General features: G+C 42.0%; 1 protein-coding gene across 7 annotated transcripts in view; it reads right to left on the bottom strand.

Annotated features, from left to right (window-relative positions):
• The window catches only part of GAB1 (GRB2 associated binding protein 1), a 127909-nt gene that overhangs the window by 81629 nt on the left and 18501 nt on the right, over nt 1-27779 (bottom strand). Inside the window, exon 1 of one of the 7 annotated variants that reach the window (XM_070769060.1) lies at nt 835-25309. The exons of 4 other annotated variants lie outside the window; for them this stretch is intronic. In XM_070769060.1, the coding sequence (XP_070625161.1) occupies nt 835-978 (144 nt within the window). In that variant the 5' untranslated portion in view covers nt 979-25309. Of the gene's footprint in view, nt 1-834; nt 25310-27779 lie in introns of those variants that run through there. 2 more of the 7 variants (XM_070769062.1, XM_070769061.1) reach the window with 2 other exon arrangements.

The raw sequence follows: 27779 nt of genomic DNA on the forward strand, positions 1-27779 counted from the left end.
CACAGACTAAAAATAATCACCCCTGCAAACTAAAGGCATTTTCTTGGATTTAATTTTTCTTTTCCATTTCATTTAAATGTATACAAGCATACACAGAGCCTGTTCTCATGGAGCATCATGTCCGGTATGAAAAGCTAAGAATTTCAGCAGAAGAAATTTCACCAAATACTCCCACATGTGACAGTGTGGATTACATAAAGAAGTGGGAAAGTCCCCTTCTACCCTAGAACTGTGCCAAGACATCTGACATGCGCATATCTGCCAGGAGTCTACAGTTGGAATCCATGTTTTAGATAAATCAGCATAATAGTATAATGATCCAAAAAGTTCAGAAAGGACTTCTTGCCAGGAGAACTGCTTTACAGCCTCTCAAAAGATCTGTTCTGAGAAACATGTCTCCCTGACAAGGATTTCAAATGCTAAAAGCAGAAGGGTAAGTTTCCAGTGCTGAGTTTTCAACAAACGACCCAACATATTACATGGTTGGAAGTTCTCTCATCAAGAATCGAGGTGCCGATTTAAGAAGATTTTTTACAAGTCCGGCATATATAAAAAGATACATCGGAACAGGGTTGGGACCACTGGGTCTTTTCAAGGACACAGATAACCAGAACATTGGGATAAATTCCACGAACCGGTTCTCCTGATGCTTTTTGATTCTTTAAAGACGGATTTATCCACGATTTTTCAGAAAAGTTTCTGCTGCGTGGGTTCAGACGTGGATTATGCTTAAAGCAAACCGAAACCACAAGAAAGTGCAATCAGGTGGAATCTAAACATAACACTCTCAACCAAAAGTTCAGGCAGCCATCTGTCACTTGCTTTTCCCCCTACCTCAGACGGGAGGGAAGGTGTGGACCCATGCCTCAGGATCCTGCCACTTCTTCTGCCCTCACTCAGGACAGTCCTTCCAGCAGAATATTGAAAAAGACAGACCAAGAATGATAGGGATCGAAACAAAAGGCGGCTTACACGCATGAGAAACTCTGAATTGCCCAATTTCGGTCCCCATGCGTCTCAGTCGGCTGATCCTCCATAATTTTTGATGAAGTACAACATAAACTTCTTTAAAGCTGTTTGTAGTCAAAAGGTACAAAGTGTGAGAACTGAACCCTCTTGGTTATTGAGATGAGTCTTAAAATAACCACAGCAGCTAACACTTAATTCAGTGTTCTTGCCTTTCTGTGAGAATTCTCAGTAAGATAGAAAATGCCCTTACAAAACACAACTTAACCTACTGTGGAAATACCTCCTGGGGGAGACCACTGTCTAGCTTATCTAGATCTAAAAGCAATTCACTTTATGAAAAAGCCCAATTACTGTTACTTTAAATATTCTTCTGCTTCTTTTTATATATATGCACTGAAAATGGTCTAATATGAATCCTATACAGCTTCACAGGGCTGTGCCAGAAATCCAGTCATATTCTAGTGGGTTTGCTCTGCTCTTTTTTTAATCTAAAAAATATTCCATAAATACTTTAAGTTATTTTTTGAGTGATGCTAGCCTTTCCATTTTCTGTGATATGAATCTTTATTCAGCTTTCTTATCTATTACCATAAGCTTATGTTTTCTTATGAGTTGCCTGAAAGAAGATACACTTTCATAATCTGTAAACAATCTTAAATAAGCCTCCAGTATAAATCAGTATCATCTCTCACACTTGTATTCTTTTTTTCTATTCACCTATTGCCCTGGGCTACAGTTTTCTCAGGTACAAAATGGTGGTGTGTGTTGGAGTTGGGGTGGGGGGTACGGGGAGAGGCAGGGAAACAAGCTTTATGATTTCGAAGTTCCCTTCCAATTCCAGAGTTTTATTGTTTGCTGGGTTTCTCTGGTCTGCATTTATCCTAGACATGAGCTCCCATAGAGCAGTGGTTCTCGGTGAGGGGAGGTGGGGCAGAGAGGGGACTATTTTGCCCCCCACCAGATGTTTGGCAATGTCTGCAGATATTTGTTTCAGCTGGGACTGCGGTGTGCTGCTGGCATCGAGTGGGTAGACACCAAGGATGCTGCTACCTAAACAACCTACCACGGGCAGGTGGCCCTCCAACCAAGAATCATCTAGGCCAGCTCCATCAACAGTGCTCGAGTTGTAGGGTTACAAACTCGGGGAACTAAATGATCGTCATATTCAGAAAGTTGGGGAAGCCACTTCCTAAAATAGTTACTACCTTTCCTATTCCTAGACAGGAAGTTTGGGTGCTTCACCTCCTAAAAGGGAAGCAGAAGGCAACTGGGCTTATTTCTTCCTTTCTTCCTCGATTTCTCCCTTTCTCCCCCTATTTCTCTCTTCCTCTCATCCAAACCCACAGAATGATCAATGCTACAGGCAGGATGGATAAGCCCTGGTCCCTCCCTACCTTCATCTAGTGAAGGAGGCAGAAAATCAACAGTGGTCAGTGCTCTGGATGTAGCAAGACTTGATATGGCTTGCAAAAGCCCACGGATTCTTTCAAAGACCCATGAGGTATCAAACCTTCATTTAATCAGCAGATTTACCCAGGAGCTTTCAACTGGCAAGTTTTTAAACAGATGAATTCAACTAGAAAAACTCAGTTCCATTGAGAATATGTTTTTTCATCTACCAAAATGATGAGAGTTGTTTCTCAGCCACGAAGAGCAGCTTCATCTTGCTAAAGGAACAGACGACCAAATGCGCCTCCAGGGAAACCAACAGTATTCCAAGAACTGCTGGGTGCTCAGTTCTTCCTGGCGTCTTTTTGTGGGAAAAGGTGAGTAAGGAAGGTCCAAAGGTCAGAGCTGTGACTGTACCATGGGAACCACTGCTTTCTAGGATACTCTGGGAGGTATCCAAGGGAACCATACAATTTTTCTTCCAAACCAAGGCATTTCTGAGTCCTGTGTACCAGGACACAGTGCAAACCAGGATCAGTGTTCACCGAAGCCATGACTGCTATGCTGTGGTGGCTCTTTTGAATGTCTGATGGAAGACGATGCCCACAGGAACCTCGGAATAGTCTTGGGCTCTGAACAAAAGTGTGACTTCCACTTTCTTAGTCAACTAACAATCAGTGATGGGCAAAAGGAAAGGAATATGATATTCAGGATAAAGTTGACACAGTCAAATCTGGAAAATCCAAACATACTCTGTGAATCTAAAGTATAAGATTCCCACCGGTGTGGTCCAGATGAACATAGTCTTTTCTCTGGAGCTTGTGAAAGGCAACAAAAAACTGTGAAACACCTTCAGTCTATCAATTTAGATGGTATACTGATCCTCGTAACATACCGACCCTCCAATAAGCACAGGTGCATTTCTGGTACTTGCAGTCAAGGCAAGCCCTCCACTAAAAGTCATGTGACTTGGCAAGTTTGGTGTGTTTAACCATACTCTGGCCCACTCTGTCCCCTACGAGGCAAGGGACAGTCTCAGTAACTCTCCCCTTTAAAGTCACATGACCAGCAAGGTGGATAGGCTCCTGGGCATTTGAATGAAGCCAAAATGTTCTAGGGCTTCCCAGGTGGCTCAGTGGTAAAGAATCTGCCTGCCAAGCAGGAGACCCAGGCTCGATACCTGGGTCCAGAAGATTCTCTGGAGAAGGCAATGACAACCCACTCCAGCATTCTCGCCTGGGAAATCCCATGGACAGAGGAGCCTGGCAGGCTGCAGACCATGGGATCGCAAGGTCAGACACAACTTAGTGACTAAAATCACCAATCAACTAAGATGTTCTACACTAAAATCTAGAAACTCCCAGAAAACAGGATACCTTATGGTTTGGGAAACAAAAATATTCCCAGGATCAGTAAAGTCAAGTTTGCCTTTCTTCTAACCTATAAACAAGGTAACCTCTTAAGAAAACATGATAATCTTACAGGGAGCTTGTGAATCAAAAACCAAACCATAAACATGTCATAATGCTTTGGGCATGAGAACTAAGACTGCATGTGAGAGCTGCCCCTCCAAGCGGGCCCAGGAGACCCCAGGGAGAGCCAGGAGCAGCAGCAACCCTGGCACCACCACGTCTCCTCCCACTTTCTTTTAAGCTTTATCAGAAGCAAGATTAAAAAAAGCATCATCATCATCATTCTGGGAAAGATGACACAACCTTCACCAAAGTTAGAAGGCTCAATTATTCAACTTCCATTTGACCCCAATGTCCTAGATTTGATCAAGAGAGAGACTTAAAACTGGCAACTGTGGCCCATCCTGAAAAGAGGGAACAGAGGCCACATCTCATCCTTAGGAACCAAGGGAGTCGCTACAGGCAAGCTCACCACACATGAAGGCAGAGGTTCCAGAAATAAAGTGAAAGTGAAAGCGAAGTCACCCAGTTGTGTCTGACTCTTCGCGACCCCATGGACTGCAGCCTACCAGGCTCCTCCGTCTATGGGATTTTCCAGGCAAGAGTACTGGAGTGGGGTGCCATTGCCTTCTCCAATTCTCCAGAAATGAGGACACATACAAAAAAACTAAAGCACAGACAAGCAAGCCTGGTATCAATTCAAATACAATCCTACGGACAGATGTTAAAGACTCGGGGGTAAAAGGGAATAGTGGTAGCTTAGTGTATTGCCAATGTCATGTCAAATTATCCTAATATGTTTTTTTGGTAAGTCTGCCTGGTATGAGAGAGAAATGCCATGAAGAAACTGTCTCTTCATTTTTCAAAAAGGTCTGGATAAAATGAAGGTCTGGATATGTAAGCTGGATGACATAGTTAAGGGCTGTTGTTTAGTCACTCAGTCATGCCACCGCATGGACTGCAGCCCTCCAGACTTCTCTGTCCATGGAATTTTCCAGGCAAGAATACTGGAGTAGATTGCCATTTCCTCCTCCAGGGGATCTTCCTGACCCAGGGATCAAACTCGTGTCTTCTGTGTCTCCTGCTTGGCAGGCAGATTGTTTACTACTGAGCCACTTGGGAAGCCCATCATAGTTAAGGGTAGTGACAATTATTTGAAATACCATCCTCAAAGAATATTAATTATTGAACTGCTGTAACCTGAAGGAATGGCCTTGTGTCATTATTCTTTTTTAACGGAATGCTTATATTAATCACTTAGAAGAACTCTGAGACAATGCTTATCAATTTTGTAGATGGCACGAAGTCAGATGAAAGATAATATTCCAAAGAATCTGAATGTAGAAGACTGAATGGACAGCAATGAGATGACATTTTCATAGAGACAGATAAGAGCCCCGCATTTGAGTATAATATCAGTTGCACCAAAAGAAAGGCTGGAGACTTAACAGTATTGTAACAGTGAGAGTCAGAAGTAACACAGTTGTTTAAAAAGAAAAGCAAATTCAATCCATGGCTGCATTACAAAAATTAAATAACCAGATCAAGGGGAGAGAGTCTACTAGGTGACACCCAAGTTAAACCACATCTAGAGAAGGGAGGTAAACCCTGAGAGCAGTTTTTCAAGAGGAAATTGATTATCTAGAGAAAGCCCAGGATGGTTAAGAGTACAGAAATCATACCATCTGAGAAACTGTTGACAAAACTGGGGAGGTCTGGCCTAAAGAACACTCTCTGGGGGATATGATGGCTTTCTTCAAGTACTGAAAGGCTATTCTGGGAGCACAGGGAACTATATTCAATAGCCTGTGATAAACCACAATGGAAAAGAATATGAAGAAAAAAATATATATGTATAACTGAGTCACTTTGCTGTACAATAGAAATTAACACAACACTGTAAATCAATTATACTTGAATTAAAAAAAAAAAAAGACTTATCCTGGGGACATCCCCTGAAAGAATTCAGGTTTGCCAATGACCTTCTAGAATGTAAATGCAACACTCCAGGTCCAGGGGGCCAATCAGAAAGCAAAGGAAACACCACCTCTGTGTTGTACACTCTGTTGACACAGCCTAAGATGGAATGGGGCTTTTTGGCAACAGCTGACTCACAACGATTTAGGCTTCTCATGTGAACCAAGTGAACAGCGTTCAGTCTCAGCAGTTAGCACCACTGGTGGGTCGCCACATTATACATTTCTGTGCTCAGCGTCCACTTCAATCCACTAGAATGTAAGTTTCACGAATGCAGGAGGACTTCTGTGCTGTTCACAGCTGAATATCCCACACCTAGAACAAGTCCTGGCCCCTAGTGGACATTCAGTTAATACATACTGAATAAATGAAGGACCGTTAAACAACCACCAACAAAAAAGCTATAACGGGGACAAAAGATAAAGGGCAAGACAGTAGCCTGCTTCTATGCAGCTCCACAAGAGTGAACAAACAACCACTCTAAGTTACAGGAAGGAATTTTCAATCCAAGAAAAACCTCCCTAATCATTAGGACTGTTCCACAACAGAACAAGCTGCTCCTTCAAGTAAGGTTTTGTCCTCTATAACTGCAAGTATCACACTAGATGTCTATTCGTCTACTAAACTAGATGAATAGGAAGTCTGCATGTTCTCAATGCCTGAACTGGGTAACCTCAAATACTTCTTCCGAGATCAGACGAGATTGGGTGCCTTCCCGCTGATATGGCTGGAGACCTCAAATACTTCTGAGACTTGATGATTCTTCATAGAAACAAGTTACACGGCATCGGTGAGGATGACTGGGATGTCCCCTGTAACATCTGGGCTGGACAATTTCCAGCCACTCCACTAGATCCACCCTCCACCTGGTCCTGTCCTGCTCTGAGCTGGGGGACACGAACTTTAAGACTACATCCTGTGTCACGGCTGGTTCTCTGGCTTTCGGGTGAGTTTGGGCTGGTTCTCTGGCTTTCGGATGAGTTTGGTTAATGGGGATAAGAGAGAGAGAAGTCGGAGGGCAAGGGACTGAACCTCTGGCTGCAGGCCTATGTGTCCCTTGACCAGAGACCTCAGCTCCTGCAAGGCATCCATCTCGACACAGCCAACCCCCCTGGGGTTTGGGAATATTCCTTCCTCTTTCTTCTTCAGGTACAGGCACTGGCCCTTGCCCAACACTCCTAGTCATCCTTATATGCTCGCTCTTTGGGTAAGCAGTGTTTTGATTCAGTGTACCTCAGATTATCCAACTGGAGTGTGCCACTTGCTTCCCACCAAGCCCTGACCCATGTACCAGCTAGGTGGGGACTCACCCAGTGTCTGTCTGAATGCTCCCAGGGACCAGCAGGTTCTGGAGGGCTCTGGTGCCCAGCTCTAATTGTCAGACATGCCTCTTTTCTATTCAGCCAACTCCATCATTCTCCTTCATTCATTTTAGTGCTGCTATGATAACACTAGGCTTTTCACGGCTTTGAATCCAGCTTTCAAAACCAGTCACGACACCGAGAAGGCAGTGCTGCCTGCAACAGTTTATAGCCTGTCTCATGTCTCAGCAGAACCGCTTAAGCAGTTTGATTTCCTGTGCATTCTGTAATAGCAGCTTCCCCGTTTAGCAAGCACTCTGGCTTCACAATCAATCATTCCTTCAGAAAAAGGAAGCCATGGCAGGTTGTCACACAGCAGTATCAAACTTTGGACACCAACAGCCGTTAACAGGAAATCATGTATATATTATGTTCTTCCTCCAAAAACGAGTTTATGAAAACGAGCAAACATCACCAAACTTCTCTTCTTCATCTCTTTTTATGGAGGCTGCCTTTCTGTGGGAACTAGAATAATAGAATGTTTTCACCCTACGTTGCTTTTATCTTGTAAAGACTGTATCCAGTAGGGAAATAGTGTATTTTCTTACTGCCAACAGAGTAGTACAAAATGAATGAAAATATTTTGTGAGAACCAGTACTTCTTTTCACGGCCCAGTGTCACAGCAAGGATTAAGCAAACAAAACATCAGGTGGGAAAACAGCACATAAACCTAGATGGATGTAGACAAAAGGAGATAAAGACTGCTTTTTAAGTTATTAAACAAAGAGGAGCAAAATCTTGAGAACTGCCCAAAATAGGAAGAAAAACCTCCATAGGAATCTACTGCCAAAAACGATGACTTGCATTTCATAATTATTTTTAATTGTACGTATTTATAGAAATTTGGCATCTGTGGCAACTTCTGGATGTTCATTGGAAGGACTGATGCTGAAGCTGAAACTCCAATACTTTGGCCACCTCCTGTGAAGAGCTGACTCATTGGAAAAGACCCTGATGCTGGGAGGGATTGGGGGGCAGGAGGAGAAGGGGACGACAGAGGATGAGATGGCTGGATGGCATCACCGACTCAATGGATATGGCTTTGGGTAAACTCTGGGAGTTGGTGATGGACAGGGAGGCCTGGCGTGCTGCGATTCATGGGGTCGCAAAGTCAGACACAACTGAGTGACTGAACTGAACTGAACTAAAGACAGGTAGAAATGGAGAAGATAAAAATGAAAGCCATAGGACTTCTCTGGTGGTACAGTGGATGGGAATCCACCTGCCACCGCAGGAGACATGGGATCAATCCCTGGTCAGGGAAGATTCCACAGGCAGTGCAGCAACTAAGCCCCTGAGCCTCAACTATTGAAGCCCGTGCGTAGAGCCTACGCCCAACAACAAAGATCCAGCACAGTCAAAAATAAACAAATAAAAGAAGTATAAGATTTATATGAAGAAAATATGAAAAAAAATTTACAAAATACAAGCCTTAAAAAAAAAAAAGAAAGCCTTAAAACTTTCATTATAATTCCTCCTGCAACAAGTTTTCAAACTGCTCAAATGTCTAAGTTTTGGACAATCATAGGATGATGGGGTAGCATCATCTATTCCAAAAATAGTACAGTCCTATTTCGGGGCGGGGGGACCACCATTATAGAAAAAACAGAAGCTAAGTGAATCCTACTTACTTCCAACAGCGTGCAGCTGTCCTGTTCTGCCTGGGGCTCCCTTTCTCTGACCTTTGACCGTGTAAAGTAATTGGCACTACAATATGACATTCTTTGCCACACTGGCAGGAACCTCTGTTTCATCTTTTTTTTTTCCTTCAAAAAAACAGGACCTACCAGTAACGTCTTTCTTCCTGTTCAAAGTCCTGTGGATGGAACTGAAAACACCAGTCTAGAAGCAGAGTCCCTCCCCTGTTACACCCGAGGGGAGCCTCTGTCAACGGCCTCATCATCAGAACTTAGATCCTCCTCAGAATTGGCTCAGTCGGTTAAGAATCCACCTGCAAAGCAGGAGACCCAGGTTCGATCCCTGGGTTGGGAAGATCCCCTGGAGAAGGAATGGCCACCCACTCCAGTATTCTTGCCTGGAGAATTCCACGGACAGAAGCGCCTGGCAGGCTACAGTCCATGGGGTCGCAGAGAGTCATACAGGACTGAGCCACTAAACCACCACCACTTCAGAATTTGCAGCTCAACCCCTGATGTAATGTCAGTCTAAACATAGCTTCAAAAAAGCTGAAAGATGTGCCCTCAAGCCCTTGCACTTAGGGGGAAATTTATGACAGCCTGTTTTATTGAGGCTGCAGTGGTAACTGGTTCCTAGAACTTACTCCTCTGGGAGGGAAGAGAAAAAAAGCAAACACTTAAGGACATATCCAAATAGGACACATCTAATATCAAAGTGAAAAGCAACTGCTCTGGGCCTCTCCAGTAAAGAGACACGCTCCAGACATTTTCCTCATTGGACCAACATCTCACTCTTGCTCTCTCCCATTTCAGTTTGGGGCTTCTAAGTATATATATAAACTATAGAATTTCCTTTCTAGAGACAGTGAAGATTTCCCCAGTCCTGCTACCAGACCCTGGATTCAGTCCAACAAACACATATTGAGTTCCAGTTATGTGCTAGACACTGGGTCACTGTGCTAATAATGAGAACACAGGTTTTTCCAAAAATGTAGGTATCCTCCTTAATTCCTGGTTCAGTTCTTTGGCATCCTGACTAGAAAGAGTAATTATCAATTATGGCCTTAGTCTTAGGACACTCAGGTGATCTCCAATGATTTCCTTCACTAATTTAAAAACTGGTATCAGTCGCTCAGCCGTGTCCAACTCTTTGTAAGCCCATAGACTGCAGCCCACCAGGATCCTCTGTCTTTGGAATTCTCCAGGCAAGAATACTGGAGTGGGTTACTGGGATCTTCCCAATCCAGGGATTGAACTCGGGTCTCCTGCACCGCAGGCAGATTCTTTACCATCTGAGCTACCAGGGAAGCCCATATTTACTGACTTTTGGCTATTTGCAAGGCTATTGCTAACAGCAACAGAAATGTTCCTGTCTCAGGCACTAAAATTTGAAAGGAAGGAAAGTGTAACCATGGGGGTCGCCAAGAGTCGGACACAACTGAGCGACTAAACTGAAGTAACCAAAAGCACAAGCTGAAACCATGGCACAAAGAACTGTGACAATCTGAAGGAAGAGAGACTACTTACCACTCAAGGGATCAAGGAAAAAACAATTCTAACAGGAAGTAGCATTTTTTTTTCATTTATTTTTTAATTGGAGGAAAATGGCTTTACAATGGTGTGTTGGTTTCTGCCATGTAACAACACAAATCAGCCATAATTATACATATATCACCTTCCTCTTGAGCCCCTGTCCTCCTTCCATCCCACCCCTCTAAGTCATCACAGAGCGCCAAGCTGGGCTCCCTGTGTTAGACAGCAACTTCTCACCAGCTATCTATTTTACACATGGCAGTGTCTGAAACTGCCCCCTGACCCGGCAACCCCACTACTGGGAATATACCTGCTGCTGCTGCTGCTGCTGTGTCGCTTCAGTCGTGTCCGACTCTGTGCGACACCAGAGACGGCAGCCCACCAGGCTCCCCCGTCCCTGGGATTCTCCAGGCAAGAACACTGGAGTGGGTTGCCATTTCCTTCTCCAATGCATCAAAGTGAAAAAATAAAGTGAAGTCGCTCAGTCCTGTCTGACTCCTAGCAACCCCATGGACTGCAGCCCACCAGGCTCCTCTGTCTATGGGATTTTCCAGGCAAGAGTACTGGAGTGGGGTGCCATCGCCTTCTCCGGGGAATATACCTGAGAAAACCATAACTGAAAAAGACGCATGTACCCCAATGTCCACAGCAGCACTATTTACAACAGCTAGAACATGGAGTCAACCTAGATGTCCAACAACAGACGAACAGGTAAAGAAGGTGTGATACAATGGAATATTACTCAGACAGAAAAGGAATGAATTTGAGTCCGTTTTAATGAGGTGGATGAACATAGAACCTGTTACACAGAATGAAGTTAAGTCAGAAAGAGAAAAATACTGTATATTAATGCATATGTATGGAATCTAGAAAACGGTAGTAATGAACCTATGTGCAGGGGAGGTATGGAGATGCAGACATCAAGGACAGACTTCTGGACACAAGGAAGTAGCACCGGAGCCAGTCTTCAAACCAAGAAACAGCACAGTGAAAACCCAGCCAGGAAAAGGGTGGGATGTGAACAGAGGGAGGGAAGAGAAAACAGCCTTGGGTAATTGCAGAGGGTCTAGAGGATCACAAAATTTTTAATTAAAAAGTAAATTTATTCCACTTTGGATAAAGCAGTTGTGATATAGCTATACAATGGAAGATCACTTGGCAATAACAAGCCGTAATGTTCTGATACATGCCAACAACAGGGATGAACTTTATAAACATTAGGCCAAGTGAAAGAAGCCAGATACTACAAGAGGCCACACAGTATATAATTCCATTATATGTAACAGCCAGAATAGGCAAATCCATATAGATAGAAAGTAGATTAGTGGTTGCCTGGGGAGATGGGAATTACTGATAATGTTATGGGATTTCTTTTTTTTTTAAAGTGATGAAAATGTTCTGGAGTCAGATAGTGGTGACGGATGTATAGCTCTGTGAATCTACTAAAACCCAGTGAACTGCACACTTACATGAAAGGGTGAACTTTATAGTATGTGACTTATACCTCAATAGAGCTGTTATAGAAAATAAAATCAATTCATTTAACATTTATGTTTATATAGAATTCAACGCCTAGGCTAGTGCCCTATACGTATTTTTCACTTTGACGTACGTATTAATGATGCACAGAGGAATACCATATACTTATATAACACAAAACATAATAGTAGGTTGAAATTTTTAAGTAAGGTTCACTGTCTTAAAACTTTCCTAGAAGAAATGAATCTATCTTAACTTTCCCAATCAGGTGCATTTCGGGTATTAAAAAATAAATGACAAAATAAGTTATGCAAAGCTTTTTAACATTTGAGCACCAAGTAGTTAGTGTAAGAGATCAGTGTCCTTTATATGGCATCAGCTTTAATTTTCGAATGCCATTTTTATTGAAACTCAGGGCTGTATTCCATCATATGTTTTCTTAGACCATATAAAAAAGACCAATCATAAACTTTCAGATGCCAGTTTTGTGTGTGTTGATGGTTCAGTTTTTTTGTTCTTAATTATAGAAAGTAGCATGATATTAGTATTTAATTTTTTTATAATTTTTATTGCTTTTCGGTGACACTGTGCAGCATGTGGGATCTTTGTTGCCCAACCGGGGATCGAACCCACATCCCCTGTGGTGGAAGCACGGAGCCTTAACCACTTAACTTAACCACTCTTAACCACTGGACTTTCCAGGGAAGTCCCTAATATTTAATTCATTCTGTCTTCCTCTGAGAAAGATTCAAAAACTTTAGAAAGCTACTGATAACAGTTTCCTCTTCTGGGTCATATGTACCATTAATTTTCTGATTTTGTGCCTTGCGACATACACAATGAACTTAGGAGAAGACAAATTTGACTCATCATGAGCACTGCTGTTGCTACTGCTAAGTCACTTCAGTCATGTCCGACTCTGTGTGACCCCACAGACGGCAGCCCACCAGGCTCCCCCGTCCCTGGGATTCTCCAGGCAAGAACACTGGAGTGGGTTGCCATTTCCTTCTCCAATGCATGAAAGTGAAAAGTGAAAGTGAAGTCGATCAGTCGTGTCTGACCCTCAGCGACCCCATAGACTGCAGCCAACCAGGCTCCTCCATCCATGGGATTTTCCAGGTAGGAGTACTGGAGTGGGGTGCCATTGCCTTCTCCGCATCACGAGCACAAGTCTAGCTAAATGTCCATTTTATAAGTAAAAGGAAATGAAAGTGAAAAAGATAATACAGAAGCACATAAAATGATAAAAAGCTTACCAATTTTGCACCATGGCATGTACTTATGGAAGGCACAGATGGAAGGACAATGTCTCACAATGTGCCAACTTGGAGACTGAAGGGGCCTGAACTTCTAAGCCCGACCGTGGCGCCAGTGACAGATTACTCGCTGTGTGCCTGTTACGTGCCAGTTGTCAAGAAAAGCATTTCCCTCACCTCCAAGTTGGTCCATTACTCTGCAATAATCTGACTTTCTCCTGCAAGGGGAACTTTAGTTAGAAGCAATCTTCCAATAAACTGGCAGAAGGGTCTCTACCTTTAATTTCTATAATGGTGAAAGAATAATAAGTATTGATTAAACCAGGTTAACATGCGTCCAGTTTAATAATTCAAGGTTCTTGCCCATGTTAGTAACGATCTCTTTTTGTCAGTAGGAACAGTGGGATGTATACCTGCATGAATTAACATTCTGTATTAAACAGAACAGCAAAGAAAACTGAAAGGCTTACAGAAGCAAAGTGCTGAATAATTGATGAACTGTTCTATCACTAAAACTGAACCCTCCGCAAATGTGCGTTTTCAATTTCTCATATAACTATGGGGACCAGATTCTAGCTAAATATTGATTTTTACATTAAGAGAAACTGCCAAAATGATGAATAAGAAACCAACAAGGCAAGGAAATATGTAATTTGTTAGTAGTTATTGTAGAGACGAAAAAAATAACGCTCTAAACTGTACTTATAAATTCAAGTTTAAGCACTAAGTCAGGGATTATCCCGTAACCCTGATCACTAAATGGAATTCCTGAAGTGAGACACAGTACCTGTTATTCTCCAGATCCTGAGAGAAAACAGTCTTGAATCCACTTGCCAGAAACAGTTAATATATTACTTGAATTATAAAATTTAATTAAAAATAAGAGATCCAGCAACAAAGAAGTTTGTGGTTCAAATCATTTGAAACTACCTACCAGGTAACTTTTCCAAGTGTTAAGGCAGGCCAAGACTATTTCCACACAGCCCAATTATTTTTTACTCCAGAGAGTTCCAAGTAATTTTTACAAATATCTGTAGAATTTTTTATATAAACATCCAGATGTCCCACATTCCAGTTCCCAGAAACTAGATTCCATTCAAGTATTTATTAAGATGTGTGGGTAAATGACTTGGGGAAAGAAGGACATCGCGTTGAAATATTTTCACTTATCTGAAGAGATGCTGTGTTGTATGCATGCCTAAGTGTGTGCGATGGTGACGGTGGAGGAGGAATACATACTTGCTGTAAAAATTCTGAAATTTACGGGAGAGCATTTTAAGAATATATGTTAAACCTGAGACCCATACATATTATCCTTGAGAAATATGAATAGTTTCAAAATGAAGCCCCACTGCTCTATTTTTATGTCAATTTGATGATGCATCCAGCTTCATTCTTTTCATGATAAAAAGGTGGGATAGAAATAAACAGCTTGGGACTTCCCTGATGGTCCAGTGGCTAAGACTCCACATTCCCAATGCAGGGGGCCCAGCTGGATCCCTGGTCAGGGAACTAGATCCCATATGCTGCAACTAAGAATTTGCATGCTGCAAATTCTAAGAACACACACACTGCAATGAAGACCCAGAGCAGCCACATAAAGAAATAAATAAAAATATTTCAAGTAAATCAATGGTCTACTCCTGAATTTTTCATTCTCAACAACAAAGACAAATTCAAAATGACTTAAAAGCTATAACATGAATGTCATTATGCTTTCTCCATTATTAATTACAAATACATTTTATAACAGAATCATGGGTGACAAGGAAAATGGGCAAATGAATATAGCAATTCAAAACTACAGAATTACTGAATATCAGGGCTGGAAGTGGAAGGGCAATTCCTATTTAAATGGAAACCTGACTGTGAACTCACCAGGGGACAGCCCCTGTTTGATTCACCTGTGTGTCCTTCTTAAAAAGCTCAGCATGTGCCAGGCGCTCTAAATACATTTGAAACCAACTATCATGTTTGTTGGATGAAGGAAATCCATTTTAATGTAGTCGTTTATCCTCTCAGAAGGAAAGACTTCTGGCTCTGCTCCTCCTACAAAGAAATGGCTTATTGTTCATTTATATATTAGTAATGCAAGGAGATCCAACCAGGAGATCAGCCCTGGGATTTCTTTGGAAGGACTGATGCTAAAGCTGAAACTCCAGTACTTTGGCCACCTCATGCGAAGAGTTGACTCATTGGAAAAGACTCTGATGCTGGGAGGGCTTGGGGGCAGGAGGAGAAGGGGACGACAGAGGATGAGATGGCTGGATGGCATCACCGACTCAATGCACATGAGTTTGAGTGAGGCCTGGCGTGCTGTGATTCATGGGGTCGCAAGGAGTCGGACACGACTGAGCGACTGAACTGAACTGAATGAATAAAAGCCTGAACACGAGATCATGCAATGATAGTCCTCCACTAATGGAAAGGGTGTAATTCAAAAGTTTGTATGTAAGTAGCTTCACTTGAGCTCAGAATGCATTTTCCCATAGAAACAAGTGGTGAATAATGGCTCATGTCTCTGGCCAGCCCACAAAAACTTCCTTAAGTATACAGTTCCAACAGACTGACCACTGTGCAAAAAAACGTGCCATGGGAAAGTGTCCAGCAGCCCTCTGTGGGAACCATCCTGCCGCTGCCTGGAAGGCAGGCTCCTTCAAGATCAGAGATGTGGGGGGACTTCCCCAGCAGTCCTGTGGTTAAGACTCTGCCTTCCAATGCAAGGGGCACAGGTTCGATCCCTGGTTGGGGAACTAAGACCCCACATGACATGGGTGTGGTCAAAAATAAAAAGAAAAGATTAGCAATGTGGGGATGAGCAAGAACTCAGACCAGGGCAAAGTTGTCAGGAATGACAGAGAGAAATGATGGTTTACTCTCCCCCGCCACCCCAAACTCGCCTTCTGTCCTTCATTCAGCCACTAAGCATGCATATCTGGAGCATCTTCTGTAGGTCCGGCACTGTGAGAGAGCCCTGGGTGACATAGCAGAGACCAAAATCCACAGGTTTTTATCCTTTCAGAGCTTATAGTCTCATAGGGAAGACAGACACTGAAGGATCAGAAAGGCGAACAGGGCAAGGCTGAGTGGGGAGCAGGGAGAGATCTGGAGCAGAGAGAGCCGAAAAGGAAGAGCATTTAGCAACATGAGGTATCATTTCCTCTTTGAGCTTCCACCTGCACTCATTTCCTTACCAGGGTGGAGGAGATGAAGGACAGTAACGAACAACTGAAAAGATGATGCAGTGGCGTTGCTCCTGGCTGACAAGGTTCCGCTAAGCTAGGTTCTCAGCTTTCCCAAGGAAACTGTGAGCTTCCTAAGGGCCTGAAGAAACTTTTTTTTTCCTGATGAAATCAGCCAGAGGTTTTTGTTGCTTACACCTGAAGATCCTGTCTGATATACCAAGTCACGTGACGTTTTATTACTTTGGGTCAAAGGCCACTGTAAGATTTACAGAGCAAACAAATACAGTGAGATCCTACCAGTAAGCCAGGCAATCAGAGTGAGAGGCCGAACACGATGTTATTGAGCATTTCTGAAGTCATTTCTTACAAGGAACAACAGGATGAATGCATCAGCATGCCGTTTTAATAGTAGTACCTAAAATATGGTGTGTTTTTTCTTTTTTCCTTTTTCCAATCAGGCTGAGAGATACAGAACACTGGCCAACTCCTAAAAAGCATTCAGTTCCATTCTCACATGCTTAAGGTATCCTATGGCTCAGGAATCCCAGTCGCTTTTGCCAAAGACTTGAATTTTTATCTCCCTGCTTGATTATTCCAAAGAAACTATGATACCATTAAGTTAGCTCAGGCGATAGCATCACCTGTATTATAGACTGATAGAAAAATTTTAAGAACACACATCCTTGGGGAAAAGGCCAGGTAGGAAATGAAAAGTGTAATTTTTGAAACTAGAAAAATGTACTCATATCCTTTATCTTTAATTAGAATTGATATGTCCCCTGCAATAATCTAACTTCATTCACCTTGGATAATGCATTTATTAATAATTTCCCTTAGTCACTATAAACTGTATAGAAGTTCATGTTTCATTTTCCTTTTGGCTTATTATCAACAACTTTTACCACTGCTTCTTTAAAAAAAAAAAATTGGCCTAGCTGTGAGGCATGTGGGATCTTAGCTTCCCAACCAGGAATCGAACCCATGCCCCATGCATTGGGAGCTTGGAGTCTTAACCACTGGACTGCAAGGGAAGTCCTTTACCACTGTACTTTGAAAAAAAAATCTTTTTCCCAATAAGACTCACATGATTTCATGAGTAGCAATCACATGAAAAACAAAACTTTGGCATATGAAAAAATTCTAACAGTAAGCAGTAGGATTCTGAGAAAAAAAGCAATGTACAAGAAAACTTTTTTTAGTATGACGGCAAGAGTTTGGGAAAAAGGAACTTACAGGAAAAAGTTTGTGTTGCCAGTTATTCATCCACTTTTTTTTTTTTTGCTATTTTTGCAATGTCCAAGAAAAATTTATTTCCTAAACTTAATTTTATTTTCTATTTTGTTCTCCAAAGGTCTCACAATCTTCTGATTATAAACTCCAGGAGTCAACCACTATAAAGATGATAATTTCATGGATGTAGGTTTCAATTCAAAAAATAAAAAGGACAGAAAAATGTATTTTTGACCTCAAACAATAAAAGCAAATTTAAAACACCAAAAATGATGTAAAAAAAAAAATCAGAATTGGAAGAATGTGGACTGTTTGGTAATTTTCCTGCCTCTGAATACTGATTTTTTAAAAAATGTATGTGATATATGAGATTATTCTCTCAGTATTTCAGAGAAGGACAGAGTGGTGAATCTAGTTATACAAAGAAAGCTTCTGTCTATAAGCCAGGATTCATATGAAGTTAGATCATTTGCACGAGGCCATATAGTTTTATGCTACACTCATATAAGAACCATTTCCTCTTCTACTCTCTAAAATCATTATTAACCAGAGATACTGAAAAATCAAGCATGCTGCAACCCGCCTGACCTTCAGAAATAAGAACCTCTTTTTAGGATATTTCAAACTAAGAGTGACTCATGGGGGGTAAGCGGGTTGCTGTTAAACTGAGATCTTGAGTTAGCATTCCGTGGTCTGTCTGCTCAGAGAGAACTGCCTAAAAGGGTACAGGTGAGAGGGAGAGGCTGTAACAGGGCAGGTGGAGGTCATCACCATCACTTTAGGGTGACAAACTCTCTTGGCTCTGGAAACCCCTGCAAACCTCAGAAAGGCCCTGTATGGAAGGGAGAGTCATTCAAGGAAGACTTTAAGAATATCCACGAGGGGATTCCACCTTCCAGGTGGGGTGTGTGTGTGCTCAGTCGCTCAGTCCTGTGCAACTCTTTGTGGCCCCATAGACTGTAGCCCTCTGGGCTCCTCTGCCCATGGAATTTTCCAGGCAAGAATCCTGGAATGGGGTGCCATTTCCCAGGCCAGGGGATCTTCCTGACCAAGGGATGGAACTAGCATCTCTTGAGTATGAAAAGGATACACTTAACATGGAATGGGACACACAGCTCTACAGAGGGTTCAGAGAACTCACACAAGAGACCGTGCACATCTGCCAGAAAGTTCAACACACAAGGTCAGAGGATGCAGTAAGCCTATTATCAGGGGTGAATGAAGCACCGTAGGTCAGCATAACCCTGCCAGGTGCAGGCACCTAAAATGCTCAGCACAAAGCACGTGGACACGTTCTCTCGCCGTGCACCGAACTAGGAAGGGGACAAGACTCAGTCATCTAGTGGCTTCCTCCTTCCTTATTTTCATGCTGGGCACAGATGGATGAAAACAGTCCCACTGGTATGGTGTGTCCGTTTCTGCTAGTGTACACAGCTCATTAACGGACACAGTTAACACCTGCTTTCAGGATCTGACGTTTCTGGTATCGGACAAGGCGTGCTGGTTGTCATCTGCATTGAAGAGTGGTCCTCTGGCCAGGGGTTGCTATAGTTTTACGTGGATTTCCAGTTCCTACGGGGAAACGGAAGTGTACCCACCCCCAGCCCCAGGGGGCAGAGCCCGGGCACCTGACAGCTGGGCCCCTCTGCTACATCCCTCCTTAACTACTGGTTAACTTTTAATCCATTTAAAATGTTATCCCACGTTTACTCAGCCCGGCAGTTTATAACAAACCCACCAAACAGGACAAGCCAGTCTGGATTATATAACGTGTAAATAAGCCAGGGCGCTGAGGAGGGAGCTTAGAGCAGGATGAGCTGCAGTGATGGTTAAACTGGTTCAACCTCATGACACCTGAAGACAGCCTTTCCACTCACTGCTCCCTCCTAGAACTTAACATCTAGAATAAGGAGAAGACAAAAAACAACCCCCCAAAGTTTATCACATGTATCCCCACAAATACTAACTAATAAGTCACTAAAGGGCTTCCCTGGTGGCTCAGTGGTAAAAAAAAATCTGCCTGCTATAAATGCAGGAGACCAGGGTTCGATCCCTGGGTTGGGAAGATCCCCTGGAAAAGGAAATGGCAACCCACTCCAGTATTCTTGCCTGGAGAATCCTATGGACAGAGGAACCTCGTGGGCTCCATCCGTCCACGGATTACAAAGAGTCGGACAAGACTTAGCAACTAAACAAGTCACTACAATTAATTAAAAGGGACACTAAAGTAATATTTAGATTTCATTTACTATTTTTTTAAGCTGGTAAACCTATCAAATAACTCATATTTGGACCTAACAATATTAACACGTTCTAAAGAGATCATCAGTACCTAGTAGCTTTTTCCCACACTCATATGTTATCAATTTAAATGTGGGCCAAGTGCCAGAACTCAAGTTTTACTAATGTGTTCTATGACTTGAATAAACTGTTCTATAATTTCAGACATGTACTTGTTTAAAAAACATCTTATATATCTACCATCCTCAGAGATGTTGAAGATGTACTAAATGGTGAAACTGGTAATACTGCATATTGTATTAATTCTATAATACGAGAAACTGACACAATAGAGAAGCCTCAAGAAGATAATATTTAACATTTTATAATAAGAAAGAAAAACACTGAACTAACAGTTATTCATTTTAACCCTACATTGCTTCATGAATTACATGATTACAATCATCTATAAATTTTTTTCTTTTAAACAGGCTATTAGGAATCAACTGAAAAAAAAAGCTATGAAGACTCAAAGTTGGGAATTCCTTGGCAGTCCAGTGGTTAGGACTCCATGCTCTCACTGCCAAGAGCTGGGGTTAAGATTCTGTATGCCAAAAAAAATATTATATTAAAAAAAAAGAATCAAAGTTTTATCTGTATAATTAGTTAAGAGTAGATGGTGATTGTGTAAATATAAAAATCATATACAACACTGAAAACACTACAAAGAAATTAGTGAAGTTCAACAAAAGGTGACTGAAATTTAATAACTGTGGTCTAGACATTTAAAAGCATATACATTTATACACACACGATTGGCATACAACATGTAAATATATAGGCTCATTATAATATCTGTAAAACATTTAGGGCTCAGTTTAATGTACCAGAGTTCTTTTTTTAGGTTCGCATTTTTTTAAGTTTTTTTTTTTTAATAGCTATGATCAAATTTGTTCTTTCTTGGTTTTGATACTCCATATTTGTGATTTTAAAAAATCAGTCCGGATGTCCCTGGCGGTCTAGCAGCTAAGATTCTGCGCTCCGAATGCAGGGGGCCTGAGTCTGGTCCCTGGTCAGGAAACTAGATCCCACATGGCGCAAATAAAAGTTCACATGCCATGACCAAGACCCACTGCAGCCGAGTAAATAAATATTTTTAAAAAATCAGTCTCAAGGACTACCTTTGAAGAGATTAAAAACACACACACATACACACAAAGCTCCAACCAGAAAGAAAAAAAAAAAAAAACCTTTTCTGACAAGCCTATTAAATGTACATTTAACACAGTATGGCAAAACCTGTCACAGGAGGAGCGAGCCCTGGCGTCGTTAGGCTGTATCTTTCCACTCCTGAGAGCGCAGCGGGGGCAGGGTAGCAAACCAGCCTGACCTATGGAAATGACCACACTGTGGCGAGCACCCACAGCTTCAGCTGATTGCAGATTTAAACGCCACCTTTCTTTGTCATCCCCACCCACCCTTCAGTGCAATACAGGGGAAAAAAATCAAAGTAAATGGTTTTTGAAAAAGCTCCCTAGTGATTTTGATACTCCCCTGAGGATACTCCTGAGCATCAGTATGTGAGTGAGCGATGGTTGCTCAGTCATGTCTGACTCTCTGCGACCCCTGTGGATTGTAGCCAGCCCGGCTCCTCTGTGCATGGAATTTCTAGGCGAAAATACTGAAGCAGGTAGCCATCCCCTTCTTCAGGGGATCTTCCTGACCCAGGGATGGAACCCAGGTCTCCTGCATTGTAGGCAGACTCTTTACTGACTGAGCTACCAGCGAAGTCTTGGTGGGAGCCCAATATACTGCTCCCCTAAATAAGAACTAGAGAACAGAGCACTGCCTCATCTCACCCTGAAACGTACTACATCCAGATACCTGAGAACCCCTGGTTTCAACTGACTGCTCCCCTGACTAGTTTTAGAGCCCACAGTTGTGGCTGCAGCCAGACAGGTATCAGTGCAAAGCCAAGCGTGATACAGGCCCCCAAAAGAGAACCTTGTAAATAAAGACTGCTTCTCTGATCCACAGAGCTGAGCCAAGCTGCCGTCTTTATGATCTGAGCATCTACTGGGGAGGAGTTGACTCCACAGACGCCCTAGTCTATCCTGTCTGTCCTGTTCCCATCATTTGTGTCCACATGGTAAGTCTGCAGAGGAGTGGCCCCAGCGAGGCTCACGGAAAGAGCTTCGGGACTAATTCTGCAGAAACAAAACCCAGGCAGAGCAGGAACTCAAACTCACCCCGGAGAGATTACCATAAGCTCTTTGTCAGACAAGTCCTACGGTACTATTCCCCAAAAAATGCAAAAAGGTGGTGGAAAGAGAAATTTTTTCAGAATTTGAAGGGGAGGAAAAAAAGAGTTATTTTGTTCAGAGGGTAAGGGAAGTATCCTAAATGGCATCTTCTAAACTGTTACCCCTCCAAAAAGAAAAACATTTTACAGGCTCCAATCTCCACACTCCTTCCAGAAATTCCCATGGCTCACTTGGCAGGCCTCCAGGTTGCCTAGCTTAGCTGGCAAATATTCAAATAGTTATTCCAGCTATGTTAATGAGGATACCAGGGTGCTCCCATCACGTCACCCCACCCTCCCTTTCTTTGTGTGAACTGAACCTGTGCAGGTTAAAACAGGCGTGCCAAACACTTGCTAAGTGAGATTACTGACTGTTGGCTAAGTGACTGCCAATTTAAAATAAGCATTGAGGGAGAATGGCTTTGCTCAAATGTATGTTGTCTTTCAAAAGGAATATTTTGAATGTTCAACTCACTCCCACTCCCATATTCTTCTTTGAGATAAAAATATAAGCATTAGTGATTTACATTCTTTCAGTACCATATTCAAAGTACCTTAAAGATTCCAAGGTGCTTTCTTTTTTTTTTCTTTTATTTTTTAACTTTACAATATTATATTGGTTTTGCCATATATCAAAATAAACCCGCCACAGGTATACATGTGTTCCCCATCCTGAACCCTCCTCCTTCCTCCCTCCCCATACCAAGGTGCTTTCTTTACGAGTATTCCTCTAAAAGCAACTCTCCAAAACCCAAAACCAAGAGAGGATACATGTATACACAGCTGATTCACTTTGCGGTACCATAGAAACTAACACAATATTGTAAAGCAACTATACTCCAAGAAAAATTCATTTTAAAAAAAGGAGAAGAAAAACTACTTCCCAGTGACATATGTTTGATTCCACAAATGAAGAAACAGAATTAGTGATTACACACTGGGAAAGATAATAACTGGAAATCACAGGCAGGTTTACTAATTTGTTAATTTATCAGGTAATAAACTTAATCAACACTAGCTCTTCAGCCCAACATCAAGTATTTCCTTTGTATACTCAAAGAAATCACAAAGCCAAACAGCTACTTATTTCTGGTTAGCCTGTATTCTAAAAATCTCACAATTTTCCCCACAAAATCAGACTACCTAAAAAGTTTCATTCCCCTTTCTTCCTGCCTCCCAAAAAGCTTTAACTTGTTTCTTCATCCACACAGACATTCCACACATAGTCTGAATATTAAAACAGGCCAGGCAGCTTCACTGTCAGCAGAATGGAAAGTGCCAGTTCCAAAAAAATCTCAACATCGCCTGGTCCCTAAATTAGTGCCCAGATCACCGGGGCCTTACACAGGAAATCAGGATTCAGTATCTTAAGTTAAAAATTAAAGGGAGGTTGGAAGAAAGGTATAAATGGGATTACATACCTACCCAGGGTGACTCACGCTCATATGCTCAAGATTAAACTAAGCACAGACTCTACAATCAGGAAGGAATTTTTCCTCTGGGGCAGAAAGGGGTGTGGGATTTCCAATGGGCAATGAAGTAGGATCATCTGTGTGGATCAGGTGAGCAAATTCCACACAATTAACTTCCTACTACAAGGAAGGAGGGCTTCCCAAGTGGCTCAGTGGTAAAAGAATCCACCTGTCAATGCAGGAGCCGCAGGAGACTTGTGTTAAATCCCTGGGTTGGGAAGATCCCTTGGAGGAGGAAATGGCAACCCACTCCAATATTCTGGCCTGGAGAATCCCCTGGACAGAGGAGCCTGATGGGCTACAGTCCACAGGGTTGAAGAGAGTTGGACGTGACTGAAGTGACTTAGCACACAGGCATGCCAGTACTCTTGCCTGAAAAATCCCATAGACAGAGGAGCCTGGAAGACTACAGTCCACGGGGTCACAAGGAGTTGGCATGACTGAGCACACATGTGCAAGGAAGGAGCAAATGCAGATGAGGTGCAGGCCTTCCCAAACAGTGCCGGTCTAAAGGCCCTTCAGATGTTTTCAAGACTCCAGAGGCAGGACAGAGAAGCAAAGAGAGACTGGGGTGGCACGACCATGTCAATACACTTACCATTACTGCACAGCGCACTTAAAATTTAGTAAGAGGGTAAATTTTATGTCATGTGGGGATTTTTTTACAATTAAAAATAATTAAAAAAAAAAAAAAAAGTAAGAAACTAGGCTGAACCTATCATAGTCCCAGCTCTCCAGGGCAGCTAAAATGCTCGAATTTTGGAAAGTGCAATAGTGCACTGAAGATGCAGATGTCACTGCTTGGGGTTGGCCCTGGGCTGGCTGTCAGGAAGTCTGCGTCCATGATTTCCTCTGCCTGCTGAAACCAACTGGCCTTCAACCTGGGCTATTTCCTTGGCCTCAATTCCCTAGGTCCTCATTTTTCTCACTGAGAATGGGATGAGTAGTTAGGTTTTTCTCCTTTCACTACTTTTCTTAAAGTTACCATCCATGAGTTGTTTCTTCTCCTTAAGTATTTCAATAAAGATCTCAAAGTTATGAAATTTTGTTCTGCTTTGGAAAATTATGGTTTAGAAACACAATAGAGTCTCTATAAACAGGAATGTTTGCAAGTCGAGAGCTTTATCTGAAACATTAAAAATACTTCCATATCCATGTTCCAACATCCCTTAGTTAATAAGAACATGGGTTTCTCAACATACAACCATTTCTCTAGCTTAGGAATAAGTCACACTTGCTAAAATATTTAGTGTACATAAAACCTATCATAAAAGATTTATCTTTTAGTTGTTTAAGAATCACTAAAATCAGTAAGGAGACACTAAACTTTTAAATATACCTGAGTGACTGAACTGAACTGAGCACTAAATAAAAATCATATCTTAAAACACAGAGACAAAGTACCAACATCCATGAATTTTAAGTTAATCTAAGCGTTTTCTATTCAAATATAAAAGCATTAGAAGTTAAATATGTATATTCAGTTTAATAATGTCTTATTTAATTCTGAAAAAGACATCTCCCTTTAGTAACTTAAGCAAAGGGCAATACCTCTACTTATCTAATATTTTACAACTTCTGCTAATATTTCATAACTTTTTAATAAATAGTTTATAATTTTTTTTTCCTATATGCTGAACCAAAACCAGAAAATTTTAAGTTAAAAGACTCCCACTGAAAATTTATAAGCTATATATATTTTTACACTGCACTTGGATGACTACTTAATGTTGTGGTTCTCCCCAAGAGCATTTATACTTGTTTTCAGCAAATTTAAATATTCATTGGAAACATCTACCACTGTGTTAAACAACATATGGATTAGAATAAATTCTAGAAAAAATAACTAGACATATCAAGAGACTCCTAAGAAAAGAGGTCTTCCAAGTATATGGATTTAAAACTCAGAAAAGCAAGACAGTAAGGTCACCTGGCATAAAAAGAACAAGTCGGGAGCCCAGCCTTCAATTCTTCATGCAGGACAGACGTCACAGTAGTCTAGCTTTTCTTGGGAGAAGCTGGTTCCAGGACCCCACCACCAGCCAGCCACAGTCCTTCTATTCACTTCGGGAACAAAGTGATCTACTAACTCAACGTACTTGAACTTGAACTCTCAGTGCAATGAAAGGGTGTGGTAGACACTTCATTTAATAACAATAATGATACTAAACACTTACAAAGCAGATGGGAAGATTCTCTAAGATCTTGTGGGCAGATGGACAGAGTAGAGTAGCTAAGAGACAAGGGTTCCTGAGTAAGGAAAGGAAGGGAAGGAAGAGAGTGAGGAGGTTGGGGGGAAAGAAAGGAAGGAGGAAAGGTCAGCCAGCTGAGGGTGGTGAAAAGACTGCAGTACACTCTGGGTTCCCACAGTGGAAACATGAGCACTTTGACATAGAACTGGTTAGAGTAAAGTAAACGCAAAGAAGAACATCTTGATGAAGAGATGGTTAGAGCAGAGGCAGGAAGGATTTAACAAAAGCTGATGACGGTCAAGTTTAGGTTCAAAGAAATAGAACATATACATTACACACAGGGAGAGAGAGAGACAGACAGAAATTTGAAAACAAAACTATAGTCAAGCAGAACTATTTTAAGGCCCTTTTACAAACCAACCATGTCTCAACTAATCAAAAATTAGGGCAAACCAGACATGTACTATAACGACAATGGGAAAAAATATCTGAAATTAGAACTATCCCAGGAAATCTGGACTGTGTATTAATAATATGCTTTCAGATCCAATAACCAGAAAAACCAGAACTTCTGGCAAGCAGTTAATCCTCTGTCACCTCTCCTCTCCGTCTCTAAGCCATTCAGAAAACTCAATTCAGGAATGTACATTCTTTTTCCAATCGATACCTACATACACAATAGCTTCCTTGATTTCGTAACATCTTTGAGTTTCTTGGCGATGGTTAGGTACCTTCTCATATTCTAACCTTTCAAAAAATTCCCTTTCACTTTTGTCATCGAGAAGAATTTGATCAAAATCACTGCAGGAAAACACTAAGCACATATGTTTTTCTTCTTTATTTTTTTAAACACAGTTTTAAAAAGCATCAAGCATATTGCCCTCATCTCACAGATAACAGGTAGAAGTTCCTTTCTGAGTTTTGATTCTTGCCTGTCTATCCCACTCTCTATTCACGTTTACTTCCATGGGCTTTTCTTTCTTCTCGCATTTTTTTTCTCCATGCTAACTCAGCATTTCTCTGAGTGTAAGTTAAAAGACCACCTACATCAGAATCAGCAGGGATTTGAATCAGAAAATGCAGTTTTCTGGGCCCCTACTGAGATTTATGAAAAGTTTCAAAAGAGGGGTAGGGCTGCAGAATTTTTATTTCAGAAGTCACCCTGGTGATTGGTCTACATACGAAAGCTTGAGGACCACTGCCCCCAAACCCTTGATTCTTCCTGCACCAAAGGACACAGGGACTCTACGGGACTATATGAACAATTGCCATCAGAGCAGCCAGCCGAGAAGACAGAACAGTGTGGTAGTTCTGATCACCTTCCTTTCGAAACACAGATGGAAGCAGCAAGGAAGTGTGGAGACTGAACTAACTGAGACATCAGCACAAATGCAGGCTCGTCAGCCCTGCTCTGTGGCTGCTGCCAATTATAGTAGCCAGACCGGCAAGGGGACTGATTACATGTAATTTATAAAAAGTAAACAAGCTGAGCGGCTTGTGAACAATGAAGGGTGATATTCAAGCCAAGAAGTAATAAAAAGCATGAATAAATGACTCAGCATCCCCCTCCCCACCCAGACAACAATTGGTTATATTCCAGCTAGGATCAGCACAGAAAGAAAAAAACAAACAAACCTGTATTTGGGGGAATGATATAAATGATAATAGACCATGTATCATGGGAGAAAGAATTATGTCTCTCACTGGCACCCTTATGACAGGGCTGCACAGACCCAAACTCTGGGGGTTCTACAGCTCAGCTGTCTAAATCGCTGTTTGTCAATCTTATTAAAGCCAGAAAAGGAAGTGCCTGTGTCCAGGGCTGCAACACAGTCCTGCATCTGAATTGTGGCTTTTAAAGGAAATATGGGGAAATAAAGCAAATGAATTACACAGTTGTCGGAACCAGGTTTTATGAAGGATTCCTCTACATGAGTGTTTCCCAACGTCAGCCCTGTTGATATCTGGGGGTGGGGCATGCTTGGTTGCAATGGCTGTCCCATGCACTGCCGGATGTTTAGCAGCATCTCTCCCTCAACCAGGGCTTCCCAGGTGGCTCAGAGGTAAAGAATCCACCTGCCAATGCAGGAGACACAGGAGGTCTGGGTTCGGTCCCTGGGTTGGGAAGATTCCCTTGGAGGGGGAAATGGCAACCCACACGAGT

Source organism: Bos indicus, chromosome 17 (assembly GCF_029378745.1).
Source record: "Bos indicus isolate NIAB-ARS_2022 breed Sahiwal x Tharparkar chromosome 17, NIAB-ARS_B.indTharparkar_mat_pri_1.0, whole genome shotgun sequence".
In the NCBI taxonomy this organism is placed as follows: Eukaryota; Metazoa; Chordata; class Mammalia; order Artiodactyla; family Bovidae; genus Bos; species Bos indicus.